This window comes from Salmo trutta, chromosome 30 (genome assembly GCF_901001165.1).
Source record: "Salmo trutta chromosome 30, fSalTru1.1, whole genome shotgun sequence".
NCBI classification, from domain to species: Eukaryota; Metazoa; Chordata; class Actinopteri; order Salmoniformes; family Salmonidae; genus Salmo; species Salmo trutta.
In genome coordinates, this window is record NC_042986.1 from 40,857,052 (window position 1) to 40,869,696 (window position 12,645).

The window sequence follows — 12,645 nt, forward strand, 5'->3', positions numbered from 1 at the left end:
ATCCTTGTCTATGACCATAGTAGTGAGGGTGGGACTCAGGTACAGACAGGAGCCTTGTCTATGACCATAGTAGTGAGGGTGGGACTCAGGTACAGACAGGAGCCTTGTCTATGACCATAGTAGTGAGGGTGGGACTCAGGTACAGACAGGAGCCTTGTCTATGACCATAGTAGTGAGGGTGGGACTCAGGTACAGACAGGAGCCTTGTCTATGACCATAGTAGTGAGGGTGGGACTCAGGTACAGACAGGAGCCTTGTCTATGACCAGTAGTGATGTCATCTCCATGATGTCAGGGAGCTAAAGTGTGTGTGTGTGTGTGTGTGTGTGTAATCAGTTGTCAAATCTCTTCTGTCAATAAGAAGCCGTAGCGCCCTCCCCCTGCTGCGTCACCTCACCCTGCTGCGTCACCTCACCCTGCTGCGTCACCTCACCCTGCTGCGTCACCTCCCCCTGCTGCGTCACCTCCCCCTGCTGCGTCACCTCCCCCTGCTGCGTCACCTCCCCCTGCTGCGTCACCTCCCCCTGCTGCGTCACCTCACCCTGCTGCGTCACCTCACCCTGCTGCGTCACCTCACCCTGCTGCGTCACCTCACCCTGCTGCGTCACCTCACCCTGCTGCGTCACCTCCCCCTTACCCTGCTGCGTCACCTCCCCTTTACCCTGCTGCGTCACCTCCCCTTTACCCTGCTGCGTCACCTCACCCTGCTGCGTCACCTCACCCTGCTGCGTCACCTCACCCTGCTGCGTCACCTCCCCCTGCTGCGTCACCTCCCCTTACCCTGCTGCGTCACCTCCCCTTTACCCTGCTGCGTCACCTCCCCCTGCTGCGTCACCTCACCCTGCTGCGTCACCTCACCCTGCTGCGTCACCTCCCCCTGCTGCGTCACCTCCCCTTACCCTGCTGCGTCACCTCCCCTTTACCCTGCTGCGTCACCTCCCCCTGCTGCGTCACCTCCCCCTGCTGCGTCACCTCCCCCTGCTGCGTCACCTCTCCTGCTGCGTCACCTCCCCCTGCTGCGTCACCTCCCCCTGCTGCGTCACCTCCCCCTGCTGCGTCACCTCCCCCGGCTGCGTCACCTCCCCCTGCTGCGTCACCTCCCCCTGCTGCGTCACCTCCCCCTGCTGCGTCACCTCCCCCTGCTGCGTCACCTCCCCCTGCTGCGTCTCCTCCCCCTGCTGCGTCTCCTCCCCCTGCTGCGTCTCCTCCCCCTGCTGCGTCTCCTCCCCCTGCTGCGTCTCCTCCCCCTGCTGCGTCACCTCCCCCTGCTGCGTCACCTCCCCCTGCTGCGTCACCTCACCCTGCTGCGTCACCTCACCCTGCTGCGTCACCTCACCCTGCTGCGTCACCTCCCCCTGCTGCGTCACCTCCCCCTGCTGCGTCACCTCACCCTGCTGCGTCACCTCACCCTGCTGCGTCACCTCACCCTGCTGCGTCACCTCACCCTGCTGCGTCACCTCACCCTGCTGCGTCACCTCACCCTGCTGCTGCGTCACCTCCCCCTGCTGCTGCGTCACCTCCCCCTGCTGCTGCGTCACCTCCCCCTGCTGCTGCGTCACCTCCCCCTGCTGCTGCGTCACCTCCCCCTGCTGCTGCGTCACCTCCCCCTGCTGCTGCGTCACCTCACCCTGCTGCTGCGTCACCTCACCCTGCTGCTGCGTCACCTCACCCTGCTGCTGCGTCACCTCCCCCTGCTGCTGCGTCACCTCCCCCTGCTGCTGCGTCACCTCCCCCTGCTGCTGCGTCACCTCCCCCTGCTGCTGCGTCACCTCACCCTGCTGCGTCACCTCCCCCTGCTGCTGCGTCACCTCACCCTTTATCCTGTGTCCCTTTGTTTCACCTCAGGATGTTTGACGTGGGCGGCCAGCGGTCTGAGAGGAAGAAGTGGATCCACTGCTTTGAGGGCGTGACATCTATTATCTTCTGTGTGGCGCTCAGTGACTATGACCTGGTGCTGGCAGAGGACGAAGAGATGGTGAGGAGGGGTAGCAGGGAGGGGTGGAGAGAGGGTGAGGGGTCTTCAGTTAAGTCTGGGGGAGAGGTGTTGAGGGAGAGGAGTTGAGGGAGAGGAGTTGAGGGAGAGGAGTTGAGGGAGAGGAGTTGAGGGAGAGGAGTTGAGGGAGAGGAGTTGAGGGAGAGGAGTTGAGGGAGAGGAGCGAGCCACTCTCAGCCCTCTCACCACTGTGAGCACAGAGGAGGGAGAGATGCATTCGGAAAGCAAATGACCATTGCTCAAAATACAACCAATGTTGTTCTAGTTACAGATAGGAGAGTCAAAGCTTTCTGTGAGTACAGAGCCTTCAGTAAGTATTCATACCGTTGACTTATTCCACATTTTGTTGTTACAGCCTGAATTCAAAATGGATTAAAAAATAAAGAATTCACCCATCTGCTGAAGTGTAAACATGTTTTAAAAAATGTTTGCAAATCAGTCAATTTACATAAATAAATTAGGCCCTAATCTATCGCAGGGGCGCAGCCATGGGTGGGCATTGGCCCACGCACTTGGAAGCCAGGCCCAGCCAATCAGAATTAGTTTTTCCCCACAAAAGGGCTTTATAACAGACTGGGTTTTGAGGCCAGTTGGACATACTGACAAATTCTCTAAAACAACGTTGGAGGCGGCTTATGGTAGAGAAATAAACATTCGATTCTATGGCAACAGTTCTGATGGACATTCCTGCAGTCATCATGCCAATTACACGCTCTCGCAAAACTTGAGACATCTATAGCGTTGTGTGACAAAACTGCAAATTTTAGAGTGGCCTTTTATTGTCCCAAGCACAAGGTGCACCTGTGTAATGATCATGCTGCTTAATCAGTTTCTTGATATGCCACACCTGGCAGATGGATAGATTCCCTTGGCAAAGGAGAAATGCTCAGTAACAGGGATGTAAACAAATTAGAGAGAAATAAGCTTTTTGAAACTTGGGACCAATGTTGCATTTATATTTTTATTTAGTATAAATGAGATTTCTGTATTTCATTTTAAAAACATTAGCCAAAATGTCTAAACATGTTTTCAATTTGTCATTATCGGGTATTGTGTGTAAATGATATTTCTAATCCATTTTGAATTCAGGCTGTAACACAACAAAATGTGGAATAAGTCAAGTGGTATGAATACTTTCTGAAGGTACTGTAGCAACAATATTATATTTATTGTTAGAAAGTGTTTTGAGTTCCCACTTCCTCAGATGGTGAATATTATAGACAATTCAAGTCAATATGCGCAAAGATGTTGTCAAATTCTCTGAAAAGCCCAAAATAAATCTGATCATACTGGATCCTATTTTGACAGGTTACATATCAACTATGCGTTCCCTGGATATGTTAGACTTTACATTTTTGTTGTTGTTGTATTTATTGTTATCAAGCTAAATAGTTTATCACGACCTGACTTTATATCCATATCACCCAGCTCTAGCCCCCCCCCCAAAAAAAAAACGATTTATTGCAGATTTATCGTTTTCGCACAAACAAATGTCAGTTTATTGCCAAATGGATTTTTGTCCATATCGCCCAGCTCTACTGTTATCCTGTTCTGATTCCACACTGTGTTTCCGGGTCTCCTCTATAGAACCGTATGCATGAGAGTATGAAGCTGTTTGACTCCATCTGCAACAACAAGTGGTTCACAGACACCTCCATCATCCTCTTCCTCAACAAGAAGGATCTGTTCGAGGAGAAGATTGCCAGGAGTCCACTCACCATCTGTTACCCCGAGTACGCAGGTGGGTGATAAGCTACAAGTACAGTTGAAGTCGGAAGTTTACATACACTTATGTTGGAGTCATTACAGCTTTAGTAGTTTCTGATATGCTAATTGACATCATTTGAGTCAATTGGAGGTGTACCTGTGGATGTATTTCAAGGCCTACCTTCAAACTCAGTGCCTCTTTGCTTGACATCATGGGAAAATCAAAAGAAATCAGCCAAATACCTCAGAAAAAACTTGTAGACCTCCACAAGCCTGGTTCATCCTTGGGAGTAATTTCCAAACGCCTGAAGATACCACGTTCACCTGTACAAACAATAGTACGCAAGTATAAACACCATGGGACCACGCAGCCGTCACACCTCTCAGGATGGTGATACGTTCCGTCTCCTAGAGATTAACGTACTTTGGTGCGAAAAGTGCAAATCAATCCCAGAACAACAGCGAAGGACCTTGTGAAGATGCTGGAGGAAACGGGTACAGAAGTATCTATATACACATAACCTGAAAGGCCGCTCAGCAAGGAAGAAGCCACTGCTCCAAAACCGCCATAAAAAGCCAGACTACGGTTTGCAACTGCACATCGGGACAAAGATCGTACTTTTTGGAGAAATGTCCTCTGGTCTGATGAAACAAAAATATAACTGTTTGGCCATAATGACCATCGTTATGTTTAGAGGAAAAAGGGGGAGGCTTGCAAGCCAACGAATACCATCCCAACCGTGAAGCACGGGGGTGGCAGCATCATGTTGTGGGGGTGCTTTGCTGCAGGAGGGACTGGTGCACTTCACAAAATAGATGGCATCATGAGGCGGGAAATTATGTAGATATATTGAAGCAACATCTCAAGACATCAGTCAGGAAGTTAAAGCTTGGTCGCAAATGGGTCTTCCAAATGGACAATGACCCAAAGCATACTTCCAAAGTTGTGGCAAAATGGCTTAAGGACAAAAAAGTCAAGGTATTGGAGTGGCCATCACAAAGCCCTGACCTCAATCCCATAGAACATTTGTGGGCAGAACTGAAAAGGCATGTGAGCAAGGAGGCCTACAAACCTGACTCAGTTACACCAGCTCTGTCAGGAGGAATGGGCCAAAATTCACCCAACTTATTGTGGGAAGCTTGTGGAAGGCTACCCAAAACATTTGACCAAAGTTAAACAATTTAAAGGCAATGCTACCAAACACTAATTGAGTGTATGTAAACTTCTGACCCACTGGGAATGTGATGAAAGAAATAAAAGCTGAAATAAATCGTTCTCTCTACTATTATTCTGACATTTTACATTCTTAAAATAAAGTGGTGATCCTATCTGACCTAAGACAGGGATTTCTTTTTTGAATTAAATGTCAGGAATTGTGAAACTGAGTTTAAATATATTTGGCTAAGGTGTATGTAAACTTCCAACTTCAACTGTAACACACACACACACACACGCCTGTGCGCATGTGAAGAATACACACAACACATACATGATGTGAAATACTTGTAAGTGTTTGAGTTGTTCCTGATTCAACTAGTTTGTGTATTTTTATTTATTTTTTTAAAGCACAAAGGCATTATTGAAAAAGCTGTTCAAACCTGTTGTGTTTCCTATTCTGGGACCATTCCATTGGTTCCATGGTTACCTGGACAACTAAATCAAGCATCGTTAAATGGTTGGCTTTTTTCGGAACTTCTCAGAAGTTTTGCTTTGGCTTGCCTTTCTACTACCGATATCCGTTGGCATTGGCTCTGCGACAGTCTTAAAATAAATGTTTTGATCTGCTATATATAATACAAGGAGTCATAGGCCGCGCGTGGGTTTCAAGCTCGAGGCGGCGCGTGGCTTTCAAGCTCGAGGCGGCGCGTGGCTTTCAAGCTCGAGGAAGCTGTATTTTTCGCGGCCTATGAAAAGGGGAGACGTAGGCTATGATGTCCATCGAGCCTGAAGACAAAATTGTTGTCCTAAGAAAAAAAATGTTCCAGTCACCAGGGATATGGCCAATGCTCTCTGCTATAGTGCCAATAAGAGAGATTCAATAAAATATTACATCTCAAGGTTCTGCCTGAGTTAGAATACCACATGATAACCTGTAGACCATACTATTTACCAAGAGACTATTCATCTATACTGAACAAAAAATATAAACGCAACAATTTCAACAATTGTTTTTTTCAACGACTGAGTTTTAAGGAAATCAGTCAATTTAAATAAATTAATTAGGCCGTAATCGATGGATTTCACATGACTAGGCAGGGGCACAGCAATGGGTGGGCCAGGGAGGACAAAGGCGTACCACTTGGGAGCCAGGCACAGCCAATCAGAATTCGTTTTGTGGAGGTCCTGGGCTGGCCTGTTTACACATGGTCTGCGGTTGTGAGGCTGGTTGGACATACTGCCAAATTCTCTAAAACAAAGTTGAGGGAGGCTTATGGAAGAGGAATGAACATTCAATTCTCTGGCAACAGCTCTGGTGAAGTTTCCTGCAGTCAGCATGCCAATTGCACACTCCCTCAAAACTTTAGACATCTGTGGCATTGTGTTGTGTGACAAAAATTCACATTTTAGAGTAGCCTTTTATTGTCCCCAGCACAAGGTGCACTTGTGTAATGATCATGCCATTTAATCAGCTTCTTGATATGCCATACCTGTCAGGTGGATGGATTATCTTGGCAAAGGAGAAATGCTCACTAACAGGGATGTAAACACATTTGTGCACAAAATACGCTTTTTGTTCGTATGGAAAATGTCTGGGGTCTTTTATTTCAGCTCATGAAACATGGGACCAACACTTTACATGTTGCGTTTTATATTTTTGTTCAGTATATATTTTTCGTAGCTGTCTATTTACCACCGCAAACCAATGCTGGCACTAAAACCGTACTCAACGACCTGTGTAGGGCCATAAGCAAACAGGAAAATGCTCACCCAGAGGCTGCTCTCCTAGTGGCCGGTGATTTTAATGCAGGACAAATTTAATCTGTTTTACCTCATTTCTACCAGTCACCTGGGCAACTAGAGGAGACAACTTTAGATCACCTTTACTCCACACACAGAGATGTAAACAAAGCTCTCCCTCGCCCAAATCTGACCATAACTATCCTGATTCCTGCTTACAAGCAAAACCTAAAACAGGAAGTACCAGTGACGCGCTCAGTACGGAAGTGGTCCGATGAACCAGATGCTAAGCTACAGGACTGTTTCGCTAGCACAGATTGGAATATGTTTCGGGATTCGTCTGATGGCATTGAGGAATTTACCACATCCAGCTTCATTAATAAGTACATCGACGACGTCGTCCCCACAATGACCGTACGTACATATTCCAACCAGAAGCCATGGATTACAGGCAACATCCGCACTGAGCTAAAGGCTAGAGCTGCCGCTTTCAAGGAGCGGGACACTAATCCGGACGATTATAAGAAATTCCGCTACGCCCTCCGACGAACTGTCAAACAGGCAAAGCGTCAATACATGACCAAGATCAAATCCTACTAAACAGACACTGACGTCGGACGTGGCAGGGCTTGCAAACCATCATGGATTACAAAGGGAAACCCAGCTGCGAGCTGTCCAGTGACGTGAGCCTACCAATCGAGGTAACCAGACAGACAGACAGAGAGCCAGATACAGAGTTTAATATTGGGGTCAATTTCACGCCGTATGTATTGAATTCCAAATAAAATAAATTGTGAACTTGAAAAATAAAGTTGAGAATGTAAACATTATATTTTCGAGGACGGGTGAAATAATGGATGTTGAAATCAAAAACCAAACAATTGAAAAAAAAATGTATAGAATTGTAAACAAAAATAAGACATCAATAGCAAAACCCCAAAACTTGTAAGCAAATCATTTTAAAGCGAGAGCAAAACTCTGACAAATGATGAAAAAAATATAATTGAAAACGAATGCATAAATCGTTTTCGGTTAAACTTTCACAGCAACCAAACCAATTATATACATTTTGCCTACGGTCTTTCCTGCATGTTCTACCTTTTGGTTACGCTACTCGTATCTTTGCTTTCACTGCCAGTCTTTTCGATTTGCGAGTTGTGGCATTATTTTTCCGTGAAGGGCGGGGTTTACGTGGAGGCGTAGAGTTTGTCTTAACCCAATCAATGAACATGATAGACAGGCTTCTTTATTTTATTGCCTACTTAAGTAGACGGTCTGACGTCACCTCGTTTGAGGGTATTAGCTAACGTACTTCAAAATTGTCAGTCACGGGTCAATAATGTACGGATATTGGAAGCATGTCTATCTTATACATTTAATGACAAACCATCTAACTACTTAGGTAAACATGTGAATTACCTGCGCAGGTGTATGGCGAACTAGTTACCAACACCTGCGCCGATCGTTTTGCAACAGGTAATTCATATGTTTACCTAAGTAGTTAGTTGGAGATTAATATGAGGAAGCTGCAGCCTACATTCAGTGTACTACAGTACCCATAATGCACTATTATTATTACTACAGGAGCCAGTACATATGAGGAGGCAGCAGCCTACATTCAGTGTCAGTTTGAGGATCTGAACAGGAGGAAGGACACTAAAGAGATCTACACCCACTTCACCTGTGCCACCGACACCAAGAACGTTCAGTTCGTGTTCGACGCCGTCACAGATGTCATCATCAAGATCAACCTCAAGGAGTGTGGACTCTACTGAGGGGGGACCAGGGATCTTCAGGTCAGTACCAAATCAACCCTTACCCCCTAGCACCTACCTCCTCCTGTAGATCAACCTCAAGGAGTGTGGACTCTACTGAGGGGGAGCAGGAATCTTCAGGTCAGTGACCTTTGACTTGTGGAATTCCACCCTCATGTATTTTTTTGCTTTATTGAGACAGCAGGAAAATAGATACAGTGGGGCAAAAAAGTATTTAGTCAGCCACCAATTGTGCAAGTTCTCCCACTTAAAAAGATGAGAGAGGCCTGTAATTTTCATCATAGGTACACGTCAACTATGACAGACAAAATGAGAAAAAAAAATCCAGAAAATCACATTGTAGGATTTTTAATGAATTTATTTGCAAATTATGGTGGAAAATAAGTATTTGGTCACCTACAAACAAGCAAGATTTCTGGCTCTCACAGACCTGTAACTTCTTCTTTAAGAGGCTCCTCTGTCCTCCACTCGTTACCTGTATTAATGGCACCTGTTTGAACTTATCAGTATAAAAGACACCTGTCCACAACCTCAAACAGTCACACTCCAAACTCCACTATGGCCAAGACCAAAGAGCTGTCAAAGGACACCAGAAACAAAATTGTAGACCTGCACCAGCCTGGGAAGACTGAATCTGCAATAGGTAAGCAGCTTGGTTTGAAGAAATCAACTGTGGGAGCAATTATTAGGAAATGGAAGACATACAAGACCACTGATAATCTCCTTCGATCTGGGGCTCCACGCAAGATCTCACCCCGTGGGGTCAAAATGATCACAAGAACAGTGAGCAAAAATCCCAGAACCACACGGGGGGACCTAGTGAATGACCTGCAGAGAGCTGGGACCAAAGTAACAAAGCCTACCATCAGTAACACACTACGCCGCCAGGGACTCAAATCCTGCAGTGCCAGACGTGTCCCCCTGCTTAAGCCAGTACATGTCCAGGCCCGTCTGAAGTTTGCTAGAGAGCATTTGGATGATCCAGAAGAGGATTGGGAGAATGTCAGATGAAACCAAAATAGAACTTTTTGGTAAAAACTCAACTCGTCGTGTTTGGAGGACAAAGAATGCTGAGGTGCATCCAAAGAACACCATACCTACTGTGAAGCATGGGGGTGGAAACATCATGCTTTGGGGCTGTCCTGGTCCCCTTCTACAAAGGGACCAGGACAACTGATCCGTGTAAAGGAAAGAATGAATGGGGCCATGTATCGTGAGATTTTGAGTGAAAACCTCCTTCCATCAGCAAGGGCATTGAAGATGAAACGTGGCTGGGTCTTTCAGCATGACAATGATCCCAAACACACCGCCAGGGCAACGAAGGAGTGGCTTCGTAAGATGCATTTCAAGGTCCTGGAGTGGCCTAGCCAGTCTGCAGATCTCAACCCCATAGAAAATCTTTGGAGGGAGTTGAAAGTCCGTGTTGCCCAGCGACAGCCCCAAAACATCACTCCTCTAGAGGAGATCTGCATGGAGGAATGGGCCAAAATACCAGCAACAGTGTGTGAAAACCTTGTGAAGACTTACAGAAAATGTTTGACCTGTGTCATTGCCAACAAAGGGTATATAACAAAGTATTGAGAAACTTTTGTTATTGAGCAAATACTTATTTTCCACCATAATTTGCAAATAAATTCATTAAAAATCCTACAATGTGATTTTCTGGATTTTTTTTTCTCATTTTGTCTGTCATAGTTGACGTGTACCTATGATGAAAATTACAGGCCTCTCTCATCTTTTTAAGTGGGAGAACTTGCACAATTGGTGGCTGATTAAATACTTTTTTGCCCCACTGTATAGGAAAGGCTAGCGGGGGGATTGAACCCACAGAAAGGCTAGCGGGGGGATTGAACCCACAGAAATGCTAGCGGGGTGATTGAACCCACAGAAAGGCTAGCGGGGTGATTGAACCCACAGAAAGGCTAGCGGGGTGATTGAACCCACAGAAAGGCTAGCGGGGTGATTGAACCCACAGAAAGGCTAGCGGGGGGATTGAACCCACAGAAAGGCTAGCGGGGTGATTGAACCCACAGAAATGCTAGCGGGGTGATTGAACCCACAGAAAGGCTAGCGGGGTGATTGAACCCACAGAAAGGCTAGCGGGGTGATTGAACCCACAGAAAGGCTAGCGGGGGGGATGGAACCCACAGAAAGGCTAGCGGGGGGATTGAACCCACAACCATGAGGGCTCTAACATGTCCTTGCTGTGAGACCTGTTAGGGTTTGGCCTCTAAGGAGGTGACAGGGAGCTTCAGGTTAGTGACCTTTTTGAACTTTGTACATACTGAATCACTGTAGATGTACACCTGTTATTGGTTAAAGCTGCAGAAGCTTTTTTTTTCTTTTTGGGGCATTTGGGTAATATCTGAAAGGACTGGATAGTCCGCAGAATGCCAAGATGACTGTATGTTACAGATTATTTGTCCTCTTGATTGTTCGATTCAGTGGCAGCATGTCTAGGTGTCGTAATGCAAATTCATGAGGGGGCGTGCTTCATTGTGATGTTAGCACAACTTGGATTCATGAGGGGACGTGCTTCATTGTGATGTTAGCACAACTTGGATTCATGAGGGGACGTGCTTCATTGTGATGTTAGCACAACTTGGATTCATGAGGGGACGTGCTTCATTGTGATGTTAGCACAACTTGGATTCATGAGGGGGTGTGCTTCATTGTGATGTTAGCACAACTTGGATTCATGAGGGGACGTGCTTCATTGTGATGTTAGCACAACTTGGATTCATGAGGGGACGTGCTTCATTGGGATGTTAGCACAACTTGGATTCATGAGGGGACGTGCTTCATTGTGATGTTAGCACAACTTGGATTCATAAGGGGACGTGCTTCATTGTGATGTTAGCACAACTTGGATTCATGAGGGGACGTGCTTCATTGTGATGTTAGCACAACTTGGATTCATGAGGGGACGTGCTTCATTGTGATGTTAGCACAACTTGGATTCATGAGGGGACGTGCTTCATTGTGATGTTAGCACAACTTGGATTCATGAGGGGACGTGCTTCATTGTGATGTTAGCACAACTTGGATTCATGAGGGGACGTGCTTCATTGTGATGTTAGCACAACTTGGATTCATGAGGGGACGTGCTTCATTGGGATGTTAGCACAACTTGGATTCATGAGGGGACGTGCTTCATTGGGATGTTAGCACAGATTGGATGCAGTCATAGATATAGTTTTTTTATAATGGTTCATTTTTATCCTCTCTCTTTCTCTTCTGTAGGTGTCTGGTGGACCGTGAGCCTCATGGAAGGGGGATGAAGATATGAGATGACATGGGACATTTGCATTAGATGATCGTGGAAGTAGAAGAAGATTATGGAAAGTAGAACCAGCGATTGAGACTGTTGGTTGCCATGCTGAATACAGCGGATGATGAATACTGCATTTTGGGATTGTTTCCGTTTTTACCACTTGTTTTTATTTTTCTCCATGTTCAACCCTCTGATACACTGAGCTCAGGACAGAACTGAACTGTGGGGGAAACCTTAAGCAGTGAAATGAAATATAGTCACTGTGACTTCTATGGGAACTGCCAAGTCAAACTACAGAATACTTCTGTTTTTACTTCCAGATAATTTACATTGAACAAAAATATATAAACGCAACATGTAAAGTGTTGGTCCCATGTTTCATGAGCTGAAATAAAAGAACCCAGACATTTTCCATATGCACAAAAAGCTTATTTCTCTCAAATTTTGTGCAGAATTTTGTTTACATCCCTGTTAGTGAGCATTTCTCCTTTACCAAGATAATCCATCCACCTGACAGGTGCGGCATATCAAGATACTGATTAAACAGTGTGATCATTACACAGGTGCACATTGTGCTGGGGACAATAAAAGACAAGTCTAAAATGTGCAGTTTTGTCACACAACACAATGCCACAGATGACCCAAGTTTTAGGGGACTGTGCAATTGGCATGCTGACTGCAGGAATGTCCACCAAAGCTATTGCCAGAGAATTTAATGTTAATTTCTCGTCTCCAACGTCGCTTTAGAGAATTTGCCAATACGTCCAACCGGCCTCACAACCGCAGACCACGTGTGAACCACGTCAGCCCTGGACCTCCACATCGGGCTTCTTCCCCATCAGGATTGTCTGAGACGAGCCAGTCGGACAGCTGATGAAACTGGGGGTTTGTACAACCTTCTCAGGGAAGCTCATCTACTGAGTCTTGACCTGACTGCAGTTCGGCGTCGTAAACAACTTCAATGGGCAAATGCTTACCTTCGATGGCCACTGGCCCAC

The 12,645-nt window shown here is 46.3% G+C and overlaps 1 protein-coding gene across 1 annotated transcript in view; it reads left to right on the plus strand.

Moving 5' to 3' along the window:
- The window catches only part of LOC115168690 (guanine nucleotide-binding protein G(k) subunit alpha), a 72,310-nt gene extending 60,322 nt beyond the window's left edge, over window positions 1-11,988 (plus strand). The window contains exons 6-9 of the mRNA XM_029724184.1: window positions 1,845-1,974; window positions 3,580-3,733; window positions 8,183-8,394; window positions 11,617-11,988. Of these exons, the coding sequence (XP_029580044.1) occupies window positions 1,845-1,974; window positions 3,580-3,733; window positions 8,183-8,373 (475 nt within the window). The 3' untranslated portion in view covers window positions 8,374-8,394; window positions 11,617-11,988. The remainder of the gene's footprint in view (window positions 1-1,844; window positions 1,975-3,579; window positions 3,734-8,182; window positions 8,395-11,616) is intronic.
- Window positions 11,989-12,645: the final 657 nt, after the last annotated feature.